The sequence below is a fragment of the Cetorhinus maximus genome, chromosome 29 (genome assembly GCF_964194155.1).
Source record: "Cetorhinus maximus chromosome 29, sCetMax3.hap1.1, whole genome shotgun sequence".
NCBI lineage: Eukaryota > Metazoa > Chordata > Chondrichthyes > Lamniformes > Cetorhinidae > Cetorhinus > Cetorhinus maximus.
In genome coordinates this window covers 14,995,484-15,015,016 of record NC_135907.1, presented here as the reverse complement: position 1 = coordinate 15,015,016, position 19,533 = coordinate 14,995,484, and the positions used below count along the sequence as shown (strand labels likewise).

The following is a 19,533-nucleotide window of genomic DNA, read 5'->3' as shown; positions in this document are numbered from 1 at the left end:
GTGACGCTTCGAGTCCGTATGACTCTTCTTCAGAGCTAAAGAGAAGTAGAAATTAGATGGATTTTAAGGGGGGTTGATGCAGGTGGAGGAAGATAGAAGGTCAGGGGTAGGTGGGAGCTAAGGAGAGATTAACAAAGATGTCATGGACACAAGACAAAAGGAATGTTAATGGTAGTGTTAAAGACTAAAGAATGTGTTAATAGCGCAATATAGAAACAAGTGACAGATGGCCCTGTGGTGGGGGCGGGGGTTGGGGAAAAAAGGATTTAAAAAACGAGTAAGTAAATTAAAATAAATAAATATTTTTTTTAAAGCTCAGTGTTTGGGACGCAAATATTTTTGTGGACAATGAAGCTAAATGTCACTGGCTTAATCTGATGTCAAGTCCAAACACTCACAATCGTGTAAAGGCAAGTTTTTGATAGTTAATGTCAAAGTAGCTGATAGAATAATCAAGCATCAGCTAATCCCTTTGAGTAGGTCCTTTCCCCGGCTCCTTGGGGCCCCTGACTGGCTCCCGCCACATGAGTTGTTCTAACCTCTGAATAATAGATCACTTTGCTGACCTCCTTCCGATTTTCTCCACCAGCTATTTCCCCTCGTCTTCTGAAGGCATTGACCCCACAAGCATCGGACTGCTAGCAATTCAGCGGAGGAGAGTAAAGCAGGTTATTGGGTGGGCTAGGACAGGCAAAAAAAAAACACTGTCGCTGAGTCAGAACGTTGAGGTTTGAAGTCCCACTCCAGAAACCTGAGCACGAAAGTCAAGGCTAACGCTCCCAGTTAATTACTGAGGAGTGCTGCACTGTTGGAGGTGCCATCTTTTGGGTGAGACATTAAACCATTAGATGTAAAAGATCCCATGGCCCTATTTCAAAGAAGATCAGGAGAGTTCTCCCCAGAGTTCTGGCCAATATCGATCCTCAATCAACATCACAGAAACAGATTATCTGGACATTATCACATTGTTGTTTATGGGAGCTTGCTGTGTGCAAATTAGCTGCTGCGTTTCCTACTTACAGCAGTGGCTACACTTCAAAAAGCACTTCATTGGCTGTCAAATGCTTTGGGACATTCTGAGATGGTGAAAGGCTCTATAGCTGTGCCATACTATTCTATGATTCAATGATTCTGTGACTAGATTTTCCAATCTCCAAGCCTACAAATCAATCGAGGATGGAGTCAATATGTGTAATCTGGAATTTTGTCCCACTTAAAAGAGGAAGTACTTACAATTACTTCCAGGTCGTTGCTCAATTGCCTCTGAGTATCCGTCATCTGCAGCAAGACCTGACCTTAACAAGAACAGGAGGAAAAATAGGAAAATCAATTTAAAGAGGTAACACTGGAGAGATTCAAACCGCTACCCATTCACCTTTAGGAACGTGGTTTGAAATCTAATCTATGCTAAAACATCAGAGGATAAATACAAATGAAGGAGGCCTTTCAGCCCATCGTCTTGGCAAATTACACATTGTAGTCCTTCCATCATGGCATCGATGAATCCAAGATATTTCCCCTCCAACATCCTACCAGGAAGACCTTTCCAAATGTTGGTCACCGTGGCCCGAATTTTCGCAAAGCCAGAAAAGCTCGGTGCCTTAACCAAAATAGGGCTGAAGCCCACAATCTGGGAGCCCCGCCCCCAATTCCGGCACCCACCCAACATTTTCACTGGGGTGGTGGGGGAGGGTGCAGTGGCGGGGAGACAAGGGTGAGAGGTATTCGCGGTTCATGAAGGCAGCGGCACATTAATGGAGGTGCCTTCAAACAGAAGAAATTTTGGTCACCCCAGGTTTCTGAAATACAAATCGTTGGCTTTACAAATTTGATTCAATGTCTAAACCCACCAGAGTTATATGGAGAAGTTAGGCACCCTCTTGGTGAGGTCAGGTACACCTCTGGGAGTGGCAAGGTGCCCTTTTGGGAGAGGTCATGTACCCTTTGAGAGAGGTCAGGTAATCATTTGGGATTGTTAAGAGTGGACATGAATGTGCGTAAAAAGCAGATAATGTCTGTCGAACTGTCAACCTGTTAAGTCATTTAAAACCCCTGCTCTTTAAATTTTGAAAAAAAACCAGCCTGCAGTTAAAAGAAACTGGTACATGTAATTCCAATAGATGTTTGTTGTCTGAATAGTATTATTTCTGCTTGACAGTTTCCACAGTCTATCATTACCACAGTTTGGTTGACAGTTCCAAGTTGTCATAAAGAGATTAGCTATCTTTGCTGTGGGGCTATGAATACAAATGCTTGATTTTATAAGGAATTAAGTACTTGAAGGGAATTAACTGTATTGAATGGTCTTTTATCAATGACAGTGTTTTTTTTTAATATAGTGAAGTCTATAATAGATACTTAAGAGTATTATTTTATTTCATCTCAGCAAGGCTCCTGACTTCTGTCCATTGTGCTTATTGGGTGAGTTGGCATGGAGGGTGTAAGGGCAAAGGATGGTGGGTGGTGGTATGGGATGGCATGAGTTGGCACTAAGTTGGCATAGAGATCATGGGGCAGGTAGAGGGGCATAGGCTGGCATGGAGGATATGAGGGGCCATGGAGGTGGATGGGGACATGAGTTGGCATGGCTGGGGTATGGGGAGTGTGTGGGGGGGTGACGGGGTGTGAGGAGTGAGGGCTAGAGGACTGTTTTTCATCTTATTGTTTTTATTACAACTTGACGAAGCCCCAGAGCACCAAGACAGGTCTTTTAACCTGCCAGCCTTGGCACCCGGCTGCCCCTGCGTCTGCCTCCGCACGGTTTCCAGGGGGGTGATGGACCCTACTCCAGTCAGCACCACCCCACCCAGAACAAAATTCCGACCATTCTTCCAAGTCGGGTTCGCAGAGTCGGGAAATTTCCTGATCTGTGCACCTGACTTGGGAGCGAAAATTTGTCTCTATGTTTCAAATCTACGTTTTCTTAAAACCTGCCTCCTTTGCCCAAATTTTTGATGTAGTTCAGTGTTAACATCCGTTTTGTAATGTTCCTGTGAAGCACTTTGGGATGTTTTACTATGTTAAAGGTGCTATATATAAATGCAAGTTCCCAGCACCAGACCTTACGTTGGTTTGGATTACATCCCCTTGTTTAGTCCCTTAACCTACCCCCATAATCTCCAGACATAGCCTACTTATATCATTTATCCTCTTATCTAAGCGAGGCTCCATCCTTACAAAGCTGAAGAGCCCTCGTTTCTCTGACCTGTATTCACACTCAATTTCTGGCGACGGGGGTCAGCTTCACTCAGCGTTTTGTCCTCACTGTCTCTCTGGTCCGAATGCTTCTCTCAGTGACCAAGCTGGGCTTGAGTTGCAGTTTGACCAGTCTACTGTGCTGTTTGAGTCATGTGACCCTCCAATTTGTACTCTGCAGGTCTATTCCCGCCATTTGACTACGGCAAAATGGTCCGTCGTGTGCAGATCTCCCCCGAGATTCAGCTCCTCCTCAGCTTCAGCTGTCCCTGCGTCTTCCATTCGTCAGATTTCATCTAACTCTCTCGGCTCCTTCCTCATGCTCGCCTCCCCTCCTCCTCTTCTCCAAGCGCCATCTGCAAATGGAGACGATAAAGGCTGTCTCCATGTGGCGTTGTGAGGCGAGGGCGGATCTCGGAGGGCGTTCTCTCCGCGTTCCCTCCACAATCCACCCGCCACATCAGGGTGACCTACGTCATTTACTCATTAATCTTAGTCATGTGGCAGGTCATGACTAACCAGAACTCAGGGTGTTCTGGGTGTCAGCTGTGGCTCAGTTCATAGCACCCTCGCCTTTGAATCAGAAGGTTGTGGGTTCATGTCCCACTCCCGGAAACCAGGAACTGTGAATGTACTCGAAAGAGTTACAATCTGTGACTGTTGATAACTCGAAAGAGTTACACCAATTGAAAATGTTACTCTATTTGTATACAATTGGGCCAGAATTTTACATTCGGCACGTGGGCGCGCACCCGACACGCCCGAGCATGAAATGCCGCGTGCTGACGGAGGGCGTGCGTCCCGACGTCATCGTGCGCTCGCACGATATTTCGTTTGGCGGGCGCACGCCGGGGTCAGCTGCGCGCCCGCCGATAATCGAAAGGCCTATTAAGGCCATTAACAAGCTAATTAAAATCAAAAAAACGCTGCTCGTCCAACCTTACCGTTGGCGAGGAGGCGAAAAGGCCAAGCGGCCTTTACATTTTTTTAGGAAACCCCATCCACGAGCGGGATGGGGTTTCCTAAAGCAAATAAACATTGCTTTTGAATTTAAAAACATGTCCCGGCTCATGTGACAGAATCACACGAGGGGGCATGTTTTATTAAATTCTTACTGTCTTCACTAATTTGTTTTTTAAAAGCGCTTCAACCTCCTGGAGGCAGCTCTGTGCCTCAGGGAGACTGAAGCGCTCTTTAGCACGTAGGTGTGAACTGCGTCCCAGGCCCATTCTCCCTCCAACCCCCACCCCACCCCACGCCCGCACAGGTAGCGCTGAGCACTGCCACTCGCGATCTACGCAGGGCAGGCCTTAATTAGCCCTCCCGTGTGAAATCGCGGACCGGAGCCAATCGCGGGCGGCTTCCCAACCACCCCCGCCAGCTCCTACCGAGCCCGCCCAACGAGGGAAAAATTCTGGCCTCGGGAATTAAACGGGAGAGAATTGTTCATTAGATGGCGTGTATTACCTCAGCCTTGGAGCTTAATCCTTTTTTTTAAAATGAACTAACATGTGGGTGTATTAACTACCAGAAGTATCAACCTTTCTTTTTGTTTAACTTTTCTTACAACCCTTTTAATGCGTATTGGTTCAGGGCCTGTTGCATAAGGACAAGTGAAGTCTCTTTAATTTAGTTTTACCTATTACCTGTTTTTTTCAGTTGAACCTGGCACATTCCAAGGTCCAGGACTACCTGCTGAGGGATGCACTGAAGCTTGGGACAGCCGCCGCAAAGGTGCGATGGGGAAAGGTTGCGTTCTAAGGCCTTACAGCCATAGGGCACCGAGGAGCTGGGAATTGTGCAGATCTCCTTGGGCCGTATGACTCAACATTGAATGTAGGCAGTGAATACTACATGTGTCACAATTGTATTGAAGCACCTCAGAGTGCGACATGATCTGTGTAGACAACCTAAATACCATTGCCCTGTCCGACTGTCTGTTACGACTATTTTGAAATGTCTGTAATGTTTCCTTGATTGCACTGAAGCACCCCAGGGTGCGGGATGATCCTTATGGAAAACTTAAATATTATTGTACTTGTTGCAATGGCCATTTTGAAATGTTTTGCAATGTTCTTTCAGATATTTTACGAATAAAGCATATTTTTGCGGAAAAAAAAGGTCAAATCTCCCCTGCCCCTCCCTAGAATGTGGTGTCAAATCATTTATTATGCCTCACCCCACATAATTATTCTTAATGTGTGAGACCAGAAGCTGGCTATCCATCTGCAGGGTGAATTACAGAAAGACTCAATCCTGTCCTTACCCAATACCCATGTATCTGTTCTCCTGGCGTGGATGACACTGGTAAGATTATTCTTATTGCTGCAGTATTCAATTGTTCTGTGTGCGAGTATGTCTGTCTTGTAACTGATCTATGCTCAGTGTGCTTGACTGATTAAGCCTGGGTGATGACTCAGGGTTAAATAAACAGACACATAGAAAAACCTACAAGCTGAGCTGTAAGCATGAGTGCAGACATTTTGTGATTGCAGAGATGTTTTAAAGCGCTGTAAATAAACCTGTTGCACACTTTGAAATTAGTGTCTTATCTGTATTGCTCTGAGGAAAATCAAATATATAAAAAACTGATGAAAGCCCATTCCTGGCTGCTCCCAAGAAGGTGCCTCCCCCTTGAACTGTGGCAGTCTGAGTGATGATAGCGATCTTCAACAAGAGAGAATTTAACCAACACTCCTTGACATTCATCGGCATTACCATCGCTGAATCCCCCATCATCGACATCCTGGGAGGGTTAACATTGACCAGAAACTGAACTGGATCAGCCATATAAATTTCTTGCCTCCAAGAGCAGGGCAGAAGCTGGGAATTCTGCCGCGAGTAACTCACCTCCTGACTCCCCAAAGCCTGTCCACTATCCACAAGGCACAAGTCAGGAGTGTGATGGAATACTCCCCACTTGCCTGGATGAGTGCAGCTCCAACAACACTCAAGAAATTAAACACTATACAGGACAAATCAGACCCCCTTGATTGGCACCCCATCCAGCCCAAATTAAACATTCACTCCCTCTACCACCAACACATAGTAGCAGCAGTGTACACCATCTACCAGATGCACTGCACAACCCATCAAGCCTCCCTCGACAGCACCTCCCAAACCCGCGGCCACTACCACCTAGAAGGACAAGGGCAGCATGCATGGGAACACCAACACCTGGAAGTTCCCCTCCAAGTCACTCACCATCCTGACTTGGAAATATATCGCCATCCTTCACTGTCGCTGGGTCAAAACCCTGGAACTCCCTCCCTAACAGCACTGTGGGTGTACCTACACTACATGGACTGCAGCAGTTCAAGAAGGCAGCTCACCCAACACCTTCTCAAGGGCAATTGGGGATGGAAACAGATTTTGACCTTGCCTGGCCAGCACTGTCAGGGGATCATTGTGGAGGGTGAACTCCCTCACAGGATGGCTTAGGGCTACAGCTTTGTCCACCGCATCCCGGCGGGTGGGGCTGGGGTAACGCAGTGGAGCCTCCAAGGCCCCTGGCCTCCCACTGGCAAGGAGCCTCCAGTTGCCCTGCCAGGCTCTGGGCTCAGTAGGGGAACCCATCAACGGGTCCTCCAACGAGCCAGTTCATGGGCCTAAATGGCTACCTGACACTGCCAGGCAGGTAGGCCTCTTGCCAAGTTGACCCCACTTCCGGCATGGGCACTTGACGCACTGTTTTGTAACTTTGCTCCCAGCCCTGCCTCCTAACCCCCCGCCTCCGCGGGGGCCGAGATCATTCAACTCTATAACTCCCGGTTGGAGGGTTGTGCTTCGGACCATACCAGACCAGGCAGCTGTACTAAACTTGCTGTGCAGGTACCAAGTGCTTTCACAGTTGTGCAGGGGTGGGGAGAGGAGTGAGGAGTTGGATACGTGCATTAATGCCTGCTTGAAGATGAGTTCTCACTGAGAGTTCAGCTGGTATTACAGAGGCGTCCCAACAGTAGGACAATGGGTGCCCGCACCCTAAACTGGTAAAGCCTGTTCCCCTAGCGCAGCAAGAATATTGAAGTCTGCAGCTTATTACACTTGCAGCATAAAGACACAGAAAGTGAGGAGCAGAGAAACATCTACTTTATGGTATCCTGTGGGAGATAAGGAGCTATTCCGCTAAATGCATTTTGCAATAGTTGGTGATTCTCTTCCGTCCAATCCAGGCTCCCTCCAGCCAGATAATAAATTATATTGTTGCTTAACATCAAGTGATTACTGTACGGTGGAAGTTAAGATCCAGGTCAAAGTATTTGGCACTTTTTTTTTTATTTTAAAGAGACAGTTACGGGCTGCAAAGTTAGTTCCCATTTTGGTGCTGCAGGGGGTTACTACTCACGGAGGGGTGGGTTTTATATTCGGCCTTCTATAGCCTGGCTGGCCCTGCTGGAACAATTGCTTTTAGGCCAACTGTAAGGTTAGACTGGCGGCGGAAAGTATAAATTAATTACTTGCTTAAGGGTCTTAATTGGCCTCTTAATTGTTGGCGGGCGCGCTGCCAACTTTCGTGCGTGCTTGTCAACCGATAGATTGCAAGAGTGCGCGATGAGGTCAGGACACACGCCTGACGTCATCGCGCGGGATTTTATGCCTGACCGGGTTGGGCACGCGCCCGCCCAACGAACATAAAATCCTGTCCTTAAACTTTGATCGCTGCGAACAAACCTCATGCCAGTCCTTAAAAACGAATAGGATCAGTTGAACTCCACCTTACAGGTTCAGCAAGTTCCACCGCCCCTCTCCCCTCTCCTTGTCCCTTTGGTCTCAGTTACTGGTTATTTGTGTACATCACTTCCCCCTGCACCAGGAGTCATACCCTTCACGGGGGTAATGGGAGAAGCGGGGAGATCGCTTATGTAACACTAGATTATTGAGAATGAAGGGCTGGACGTTACAGTTTCTGGCGGGGTAAGAGGGGCAGACCAGAGGGGGGAGTGTGTGGTCCACTCCCCCCCCTACCCCCACCATTTCGGCACAGTGGATCAAGTGTCATCCGGCCTGTCAGCGGCCAGCCAGTGGGAATATTAGTCAATTCGTGTTATGAAGGGGTCTCCCTGCCCAACCAGGCATCTAGTCCAGTGGGAGAGGCGTTAGGCCATGGACTCGGAGTCGGTTCTGGCCGATAAGTTAAAGGCCCCTTTCCTTTGCACTCTGGTCTACTAACAGCCAAAGACTGCCACCCTCAGGGGCAGACTCAGCTGCCACAGTGGCTGTGGCACCATTCGCAGGCCTTTTTTGCCCGTCCACGCGCCACCACCTCACACCTGGCGTAATTCACTCCCAACGTCCTTCCCGGGCGACTCTCCAAAAACGGAGTGACCGATGGAAAAATTGAGGTCGGTCGGCAAATTTTTAACAAGCTCCGTGTGGCTTGTTAATTGTTTTTTTTTTTATCTTCAAACGAACAGGCGGGTGTCTGATTTCGGCGCCCGCTCGCCTCCCATGTTATGAGAGACTGACCGGCTTGCCTCGGAATGCTGACTCGTCATCATGGCGCCATGAGTTACGTAAACGTGGGCGGTAAAACCCAACCCGAGGTCCCCTCAGACCCCTCGTCATAAGTGAAGCCCTGCCTGAAGTGACTTTATACAGCATCAGCCCAACTTCCCAAGGGGCTTCAAAGAAGGAAGGTGCCAAGAGGCAACTCAGTCAGGTCACAGGAAGGCGAGTGCAAAAACCCCCAGATCTCATTTGGGTGCCATTCAGGGATTTCCTTTTGTCTTCGTTCACGGGACGTGGGAGTCGCTGGCCAGGCCAGCATTTACTGCCCGTCCCTAACTGCCCTTGACAAGGTGGTGGTGAGCTGCGGCCTTGAGCCGCTGCTGTCCGTGTGGTGTAGGTACACCCACAGCGCTGTTAGGGAGGAAGTCCCAGGATTCTGTTATCAAGGTTTACTCTGCATCTAACCTGAGCTTTACCTGGTCCAAGAGTCATTGCCAATGAAGGCATTCCATTTGGCTGCACCTAGTGCCCCTCACCTTAAAGAATACTTGGCAAATAAAAAACCCACATGTACTTCGTGACCAGAAGAGTTTCGCTGTATAAACAGGTTCATCCCTCAAGTACGGTGACCATCTTACCTCAAGAGAGACCAGGGACCCTAGAAGCCCCTGATTCTCAGGGGCAGAGACTCTTACCCAAGGTCTGTGACGTGGACGTCTTCAAGGCCTGCTCGCCAAATTTCCCAACCGCAACGAAATAGGCGTTAGCTGCCGTGGCCAACACTGGAAAGAGGGTGAGAAGACAATTAAAAAGATTTAAAAAGGGGTTCAATAAAAGTTACTGACCGTAGATGTGATGGCGGGGGGAGAATGTGGGGCTATCGCTCATGGGTTCCCAGCCACAGTCAGAAAATAGCAGGCAACATCCAACAATTCGCGATGCCCCACCTGACATCGTGGGATTCAAACCTGGGTCCCTGGAGCATTCTGGAATACTAGTCCAGCGACTATACCACAACACCATCACCTCCTCCTCGGTATCCACTTTGTGTAGCTCATACTACATAGCCATCGAGAAGGCCCTGACCCACCTCACCTGGCTAGCACACTTGATTTTTGGGAACCCATTATTTCGAGGTGAGCTCCAGCGGCATGTTGAACTTAATAATCATCTCTATTGACATGTAGGGAATGTGCAGACAATTTGTGTGCACCATGTTCCCAATTGTACCACATCACACTGGATAAAAAGCACTTTGGAATGTCCTGCGGCTATGAAAGGCACTGTGTAAATGTTAGCCTTTTTGCATTTCATTATGTGGAGGAATCAAGTGCAGCAAAAGGTTTTTCTACCCAGCTCAGGAATTCCTTTACCCTGGATCATTCTCTCTTGCTACTAGAGGGTTATTGTGAGCTGTATCGGTTGCTGTCTGGGAGCAGACCATTGCACTGGATCATAGAACGCACATAGCCTGATAACTAGAGCTGATCCCAACCTTTAGTGCCTGTATCCTTATTCACGTCAAAGTCCCACTGGCTAACCAACATTGCCAGCGATGCCCCAATTTTAAAATTCCCATCCTTGTATTCAAATCACTCCATGACTGTTCTCTTCTCTATTTCTCTAACCTCCTTCAGCCCTACAGTTCCCAAGGGTATTAGCCTTCCTCTCATTCTGACCTTTACGTATCCCCAACTTTTGCTCTACCATTGGTGGCCATGCCTTCGGCTACTCCTTAAGCTCCAAAATTCTCTCCCTAAACTTCGACACCTCTCTCTCTCCTCCTTTAAGATCATAAGAACTAGGAGCAGGAGTGGGTCATTCAGTCCATCAAGCTTGCTCCGCCATTCGATAAGGTCATGGCTGATCTGACTGCGGTTTTCCACTTTCCTGTCTGCCTCCCTTAACTCCCTTGTTCACCAAAAACCCATCTAACTCAGCCTTGAATATATCCAGTGACCCAGCCTCCGCTGCTCTCTGGGGAAGAGAATTCCACAGACTAACGACCCTCTGAGAGAAGAAATTCTTCCATTGAAGCTACATCTTTGACCAACTTTTTACCCATCTGTCCATATATCTCTTTATCAGACTTTGTCTAATAACACTGCTGTGAGGCGCCGGGGGACACCTTCACTACCTTGACAGCACTATATAAATGCAAGGTGTCTCTGGTGGCTGTGAAATCCCAGTACAGGATTGGCGGGGTGCATGATGGAGACTATTTCCCTCCTTGTTGAAGCTATCATTTGGTAAGCTCCAGTAAAGAGACCACCGTGCAGTCTCAACATTGGTTCCTGAGAAGCACCTCAGGGTGTTTTCAGACCATTAAAAGCACTATATAAATGCAAGTTGTTGTTGGCGTAGCCCACACAAGAAAATTTTTAAAAATTAGATGCTAAGCATCCTGATAAAAACCATTACAGGAACATCAGTTTATCACTGTGTGTGCACTTGGCCAGCTGAGGACTCAGGAGCAGAGGGCTACTAAATAAACAACATAATGGATCTGTCTTGTTCGAGCACAGGATGATAAGGGCAATAAATCAACATGTTACCATGACTCATCACTTTAACAAAGGAGCCGCATGCACACTGCAATAAAATCACTTGACTCTCAGACAGAATAGCCCTGGATCCATTAGCACTGCCCTTCCCCCACAAAGCCCTCTCAAGACAAGGGCCAAGGAAGCATTAGTGTTGGGTTTCCAACTGTTCGGGATTGTCCAAGAGTCTCCAGGACTTAAATTGCCAATTTCCTGAATGCTGCCACAAATAGTGCTCAGGGAAGAAATGATAGAGGGCAGTACAGAAAACAATGGTGCATTTTGTTCATTCTAAAAAGTATCGGGATAGGGGACAAGGCAGGCTATCGAGAGCCAGCCTATCAGCTAATACAAAGTGGGTATGCGTGGAAGGCGGAGCCACGAGGATAGACGTGTGGAGCGACCAATAGCGTGAGTGCTGGGGTGGGGGGCTGAAAGCAGGAGGTCATGTGGTGGATGCTATATATTTTAAATATTTGATTTTCCTCAGAACAACACAGAGATGACACTAGTTTCTAAGTGTGCAGGAACTTTATTTTTAGAGAGTTTTACACAATGCTTTAAAATGTCTACTCCATCCTCCCAGCTCAGCTTCTGTGTCTGTTTATTTATCTCTGAGTCAACACCCAGGCTTAAGCAATCAAGTACAGTGGAGCATAGATCAATTACCAGACTCGCATGTTCAAGCATAGAACAATTGAACCATTGAACACTACAGCGGGCACTAAGCTACGGAAATCAAGGGATATAGGATCGGCCAGGAAAGTGGAGTCAAAGATCAGCCATGATCCTACTGAATGGTGGTGCAGTCTGGAGGGGCCAAAGGACCTGCTCCTACTCCCATTGCTTACGTGGTTATGTACTTATGACATTCAATATTTATATATCCGGTAAAGAGAAATATTCAAAGAAAGTATTTTAAAAGACAATCCTTTTTAATGTCCCAATGATTTTTACTGAGGGTTGCACACACAGCAGTGTCCTGGGAGACTGACCTTCAATTCCTGGAGACTCCAGGCCAATCCTGGAGGGTTGGTAACCTTGGTGCCAGTGGCAAAGTGCTACAATTATCTGGAGAGACCGGGGTGGTTCTCCTTAGAGTAGAGCAGCTGAAAGTGGGGGGGGGCGACTCAACACCATCTTCTCAAGGGCAATTAGGGATGAGCAACAAATGCTGGTTTAGCTAGTGACGCCCACATCCCATGACACAATGAAAAAAAATTTGTAATGTTCAGAGTTACGGTGGGTTTTGATAGAGTAAATAAGGAGAAACAGTTTCCAACAGCAGGAGGGTCAGTAACCAGAGGAGACACCTTTAAAATAACTGTCGAAAGAGCCAAAGGGAAGAAGAAGAGAAGGTTTTCTTGATTCCAAGAGTTGTTATAATCTGGAATACAATGCCTGAAATGTGGTGGAAGCAGATTCAATGGTAACTTTCAAAAAGGAACTGGATCAGTACTCATAAACTAACAATTTGCAGGGCTATGGGGGAAGAGTAGGGAAGTGGGACTAATTGGATAGCTCTTTCAAAGAGTCAGCACAAGCACAATGGGCCTAATGGCCTCCTCCATTGCTATATGATACTATGAAAGCTGCTGCATTATTTTTAAAAAGCACAAACTGGTTCCTTTAGGGGAGGGGAATCTGCCAGTTCCACCTGGTACAGTCTTCATGTGACTCTAGTTCCTCAGTGCATGGTGGACACCCAATGATCTCTTGAGTCACCCAGGAGGTCATCCAGTTTGGACACATTTGCTGTCAAAGCCCAGGGCAAGTAGCAATGGGAGAGAAAGGCAGCCCAGCACTGCCCATATCCCAAGAACGAAGCATTCAAACAGTCTTCCAATGTTCACAAACAAACATCATTTTGGAGGGTTACAAGAAAGCACTTGATTTCCATGATACCATACCCCAAAAAGCATCCACACCGACAGCAATACAAGCGAGCAGGGGAACAGGGAGATCTTTTTTAAAAAATCAGTCCTCAGCTCCATATAGCACTGGACTGAATACAGCAAAAAAAAGTCAGACAAATATGGTAATTGGCACCAGAACAGCAGAAAAGCAGCAGTGAAGGTTGTACAGTACAATAGTGATACACATCAGAACTGGCAAGACAACTTAAATAAAACAAAAAAAAACCATGTGTTCATAAGCCATGTACTTTGTTCAGTGTCCAGGAGTAGTTTTCATTGCCTGCAGGCCTGACATTGCTGAATTGGATACAGGTTCCTGACTGGTATTCTGATAATAATCTGCGTTTGAGGTTGGGACGTCTTGGTGCCCTTGTGGAATGAGGCCCAAGTGCATTTGGAGCGAGCTATCAGCCTTCAAGCCCCGTTACTTAAAGCTCTCCCTCAGCTGCCAGGCTCAAGTTTGAAGAATGGCCATTTTAGTCACGTGCCAGAGGTTTCCCAGTCACTGTCCCTCCCACACGCGCTCACTCACACTCTCTTGAGGTGTGTCAGCTGTGGCTTATTTGGTAACACACTAGCCTCTGAATTGCAAGGTTATGGGTTCAAGTCCCACTCTAGGGTCTCAGCACAAATATCAAGGCTGACACTCCAGTGCAGTGCTGAGGAAGCGCTGCACTGTAGGAGGTGCTATCTTTTGCTGGGAAGAGTGTACTGCAGTCAGCATTGTGGTGAAGCAGTCTGGGAAAAGTGTCCCGCAGTCAGCATCGCGGTGAAGCAGTCTGGGAAAAGTGTCCCGCAGTCCGCATCGCAGTGAAGCAGTCTGGGAAGAGCGTCCCGCAGTCCGCATCGCGGTGAAGCAGTCTGGGAAGTGTCCCGCAGTCAGCATCGTGGTGAAGCAGTCTGGGAAGAGTGTCCTGCAGTCAGCCTCGCGGTGAAGCAGCCTGGGAAGAGTGTCCTGCAGTCAATTCTTGTTGAAAATAACAAGAGTGACATCACAAGACAGTGCGAGAGAGCGGCGGAGAGATCAGAACCATCGCAAGTGCGGGGAAGGTTCAAAAAAGTGACATCAGCACAAAGGTGAGAGCTGATTAGTGAGTAGTGGGTAAGTGTTTTTCTCCAGTTTTTTCTCCAGTTTTTCTCCAGTTTAAAATAAATTAAGCTAAGGAAAGGTAAGAGTTCTAGTTTTTATTTAAAGTACATAAATAATTTAACATTTTTTTTACTGTATTTAACTTAAAGTGAGGGTTTTTTTTTCAACTAGAGGCATGGCAGGGCAGCTCAGTTCCGGGTTATGTACCGCCTGCAACATGTGGGAAGTCCTAGACGCTCCTTGTGCTCTGACTAACCACGTGTGCAGGAAGTGCCACCAGCTGCAGTTACTTGAACTCCGAGTTTCAGAGCCTGAGCGGCAGCTGGAGATGCTGAGGTGCATCCGCGACGCTGAGTTTCGTGGATAGCACGTTTTTAGACGTTTTAACCCCACAGCTTACAGAAGTGCAAACAGAGAGGGAATGGGTGACCATCAGTCAGAAGAAAGGTGTCAGGCAGATAGTCAGGAAATTCCCAGGGTGCATCTCCCTCGAGAACCGTTTTTCTGTGTTGGAAAACGGTGAGAGTGACGGTTCCTCTGGGGATTGCAGCCACACTCGTGGCACTGAGAGTGGCTCAGTTGCACAGGGTTGAGGAAAAAGAGGGGAAGAGCAATAGTGGTAGGAGACTCAAGAGTAAGGGGAACAAACAGGCATTTCTGCGGCCGTAGACGTGACTCCAGGATGGTATGTTGCCTCCCTGGTGCCAGGGTCAAGGATGTCACTGAACAGCTGCAGGGCATTCTAAAGAGGGAGGGCAAACAGACAGAGATCGTGGTACATATTGGTACCAATGACATAGGTAGAAAGAGGGATGAGGTCTTGCAAGCAGAATTTAGGGAGCTAGGAAGCAGGTTAAAAAACAGGACCTCAAAGATAGTAATCTCTGGATTACTTCCGGTACCACATGCTAGTGAGTATAGGAATAGGAGGTTAGTCCAGATGAATGCGTGGCTGGAGAGGTGGTGCAGGAGGGAGGGCTTTAGATTTCTGGGACATTGGGACCGTTTCTGGGGGCGGTAGGACCTGTACAAGGCAGACGGGTTGCATTTGACGTAGTCTACTTGGACTTAAGCAAGGCTTTTGATAAGGTCCCGCATGGGAGACTGATAACGAAGCTAAGAGCCCATGGGATCCAAAGCATTTTGGCAAATTGGATCCAGAATTGGCTGAGTGGCAGGAAGCAGAGGGTGATGGTCGAGGGGCGTTTTTGTGACTGGATGCCTGTGTCCAGTGGGGTTCCACAGGGATCGATGTTGGGTCCCTTGCTGTTTGTGGTATATATAAACGATTTAGACTTGAATGTAGGAGGGTTGATCAGTAAATTTGCGGATGACGCGAAAGTTAGTGGGGGAGGGTAAATAGTGAGGAGGATAGCCTTAGATTACAGGAGGATATAAACGGGCTGGTCAGATGTGCTCATCAGTGGCAAGTGGAATTTAATCCGGATAAGTGTGAGGTGATGCACTTGGGCAGGACAAACAAGGCACAGGAATACACAATGAATGGTAGGACCCTGGGAAGTACCAAGGATCAGCGGGATCTTGGTGTGCATGTCCACCAGTCCCTTAAGGTAGCGAGACAGGTAGATAAGGTGGTTAAGAAGGTATATGGGATACTTGCCTTTATTAGCCGAGGCATAGAATATAAGAGCAGGGATGTTATGCTGGAACTGTATAAAATGCTGGTTAGGCCACAGCTTGGGTATTGCGTGCAGTTCTGGAATCAGCATTATAGGAAGGATGTGATTACACTAGAGACTGTGTGGAGGAGATTTACCAGGATGTTGCCTGGGCTGGAGAGTTTTAGTTATGAGGGGAGATTGGATAGACTGGGGTTATTTTCCCTGGAGCAGAGGAGATTGAGGGGGGACATGATTGAGGTGTATAAAATTATGAGGGGAATGAATAGGGTAGACAGGAAGGAACTTTTCCCCTTGGTGGAGGGATCAATAACCAGGGGGCATAGATTTAAGGTAAGGAGCAGGAGGTTTAGAGGGGATGTGAGGAAGAAATTTTTCACCCAGAGAGTGGTAGGAATCTGGAACTCACTGCCTGAAAGGGTGGTAGAGGCAGAAACCCTCATAACATTTAAGAAGTATTTGGATGTGCACTTGCGATGCCATGGCACACAAGGCTATGGGCCTAGTGCTGGAAAATGGGATTAGATTAGTTAGGTACTTGTTTGACCGGCGCAGGCTCGATGGGCCAAAGGGCCTTTTACTATGCTGTAGACCTCTATGACTCTGACCCTCTCCCGCACAGCCTCTGATGAGATACATTAAAATAGGTTAAATTCAATGAGTGAGACTTAAATAGTCTGGAGCATCAGCACTAGCATGTACAAAATCAAACCAATCTCCTGAATCTCTTCACCCAACAACATCCCCCCCTCCCATCTGAAGGGATTGCCGCAGGCGATGGGTGCTCTCCAACTCCTCAATGTAAGTGACCATTATTTCTATATGAGCTCGATATTGAATGGTGTCAGGCTAATCCATAATGGGGAAATTTCAACCCAGCCCAGGTCTTACCTCTTATTTATACATGCACTCAAAGTTGACGATTCTGGATAGCAATCAGCAGAATCCTGCCCGATTCTCCCCTCTCGAACCCATGGTCACCAAAGCCAATTGTTGTGTCCTGTCCACTTTCCAGCTAAGATCCCATTCAATATAGACTCGAGTCTGGATCTGCGGGCCTAGATTGGAGAAGGTGGGGCTGTTCCCTTTGCCTCAAAGGAGACTGAGGCAAGATTTAATAGAGGTGTACATTGGTTTAGATAAGGTAGACACAGAAAAGCTGTTCCCATTAGCCGAAAGTACAAGGACTAAGATACACAGATTTGACGTTTTGGACAAGAGATATAAAGGCAGATGTGAAGAAGAGATTTTTTACGCAGCAAGCGATGATAACTTGGAGCTCGCTGATTACTAGGTGATGGAAACGGAGATGAAGAATGATTTCAAAAGGGAATTGGATAGGCACTTGAGGGAAACAAACTTGTCAGGCTACCAGGGTAGCGCATGGGAATGGGGCTGAGTGGATTGCTCTACAAAGAGCCTGCATGGACTTGGTGGGCTGAATGGCCGTATTGACTCTCTGGCCTTCATGGTCCATTAGGTTCCTCCCTTGCAACCCAGCCAAGCCGTGCACGCCAAGGTCCCACAAACAGCGGTGTGAACGTTCAAGATCAGCAGAATGTGACCATCTGTATAGAAAGTCCTGAACAGCCAACAGGGCAGCTGGGCCTAGATTATCAAGGTTAGCCAGTTTGTCAGTGGGAGTCGGTGTATTTGAAGGCCTTTTAAGCTTTCATAAATTTGTTCCGTTATAATTCAATCTTGAGTTTCAACAAACCTTAAAACAACGTTAAGATGAGAACTAAATGAGACAGGAACCATCCAGTTAAATACATACTTCGGAAAGCTCTGACAAAGTTGGTCCCCAGGAACACGAGATTCTGGAGTCCGGGATTGAACTGTTCCATAATATTCTACAATCGAACACAAAACGATTAGACAGCCAAACATCATAAGCATTGAATTACAAGGGCAAGTGCATCTTGCTTAGGTTAAATTACTGAGCATTTTATTAACTTCATGGAAAGAAACCAGGATTATTCATATGAGAAATTAAAAACTGCTGTGCTGCTCCGGGCCTCTGAGGAATGACCTCATGGTTCAAAAATCAGGATTTGCACGCGCGAATATTTTATATTTATAATCGCAATGGCTTGTCATGCAGAGAGAGATTTGCACAATTACTTTCTTTTGCGAGTGTGGTGGCAGTTTTATAGGCAGCTGGTGATACAACGTTAAAATAAAACACCATCCCGGTCAATAGCGGGGGGAAAAAAAAGTTGAAATGAAAGCGAATGCCAGGTTTGGAAAATTTGTGCAATTTTTTAAGAATGATGGAAGGTTTATTTTTGAGGGAACCTGATGTTTAAGCGGCTAGCAAAAAGAAAAAGAAAGGCTTGCACTTTTACAGCTCTTTTCACAAGCACCAGATGTCTCAAAGTACCTCACAGCCAACTCAGGACTTTTAAAGTGTAGTCACTGTTGTAAGGTAGAAAAGACGGCAGCCAATCGGTGCACAGCAAGCTCCCACAAACCGCAATGTGATAATGTCCGGTTTATGTCTGCTTTATAATGTTGGTCCGGGGTTAAATATTGGCCGGGGTACCCGGGAGAGTACTCCCCTGCTCTTCCTCAAATTAGTGCCATGGGATTTTTTTACATCTATTTCACCAAGCTGAGGGGCCTCGGTTTAATGTCTCACCCAAAAGATTGCTCGTTCCTCAGCAGTGCATTGGATTGCTAGTCACAATTTTTGCACTTCAACCCTGGCGCAGCACTTGAACTCAGAGGCATTAATGCTAACAAGTGGGCCAAAGCTGAAACCTTGCACTTAATTTATGAGGGGTATCAGGTCATGATCCACACTTACCAGCAGCAGACATGCTCAGCAATTTTACCATTAGCAGCCTTTTAATTGGCCGCCTGTGGACCTGCTATCCAATTAAGGGCAGTAGGTGGGCTCCTGGGAGGGCTGGCAACTTTGAAACCTCAACAGTGACACCCGGAGAGGTAGTTGCTGCTGAGGTATGCAGGTGACCTTAGGAGCCAGAGCAGGTAAGTAAAGTGTCAGGAAGATATAATATTTCTCATAATGTTGGAATTTATTGTTAAATAGTGTAATAGTGGGGTGTGAGTGTGTGTGTGAGACTTAATTGGATTAAAGACAGCTGGTCTGAAGGCTTTGATATAAACATGGTAAACATGGGTGAAGTTTGAGATTGTAAGGTAAAAGTATATTTGCATTTTTAAAGAAACCAGACTTGATTGTTTTCAAAGGAGGGGGTGAAATGTGTCACCTGGCCAGGTGGAGTTTAGAAACATGGGGCAGAATTTTCTGCCTGTCGGGCGGGTGGGCCCGACCCAATCTCCGGCGGGCGGGGAGCCAATCCCTGCTGGAGAAGCGGGCCCCGCCGCCATTTTATGTGGGCGGGCCAATTAAGGCCCACCCAGCATGACATCCGCCGGAAAGTGCTATGCGCTCCATGTGCGTGCAGGGGGGATTCACCAAAAGCAAGAGTGCGCTCTTTCACGCATGCACACGAAAGAGCGTACATCTCCCTGAGGCTAAGTGCTGCCTCAGGGAGATCACTTCCACTTTTAAAAATATTAAAAATAGAAAAAAAAAATTCCCTAACATGTCCCCCTCATATGACAATGTCACATGAGATGGGACATGTTCATAATTTACACTATAACTTTATTAAACTTCTTAAAACCCTGCATGAAACCTCATCTCGCCGGTGGATGAGGTTTCATGTTTT

At 47.0% G+C, this 19,533-nt stretch overlaps 1 protein-coding gene and 1 long non-coding RNA gene across 2 annotated transcripts in view; one reads left to right on the top strand and one right to left on the bottom strand.

Annotated features, from left to right (window-relative positions):
• LOC144669285 (BAR/IMD domain-containing adapter protein 2-like 2) overlaps window positions 1–19,533 on the bottom strand; it is a 60,068-nt gene that overhangs the window by 31,859 nt on the left and 8,676 nt on the right. The window contains exons 2-4 of the mRNA XM_078531624.1: window positions 17,610–17,685; window positions 9,339–9,425; window positions 1,234–1,295 (exon numbers count right to left, since the gene is read on the bottom strand). Coding sequence (XP_078387750.1) covers window positions 1,234–1,295; window positions 9,339–9,425; window positions 17,610–17,685 — 225 coding nt within the window. The remainder of the gene's footprint in view (window positions 1–1,233; window positions 1,296–9,338; window positions 9,426–17,609; window positions 17,686–19,533) is intronic.
• Window positions 17,995–19,533, top strand: part of LOC144669291 (uncharacterized) — a 32,003-nt gene continuing 30,464 nt past the window's right edge. The window contains exon 1 of the long non-coding RNA XR_013573655.1: window positions 17,995–18,073. This is a non-coding gene — a long non-coding RNA (uncharacterized LOC144669291). The remainder of the gene's footprint in view (window positions 18,074–19,533) is intronic.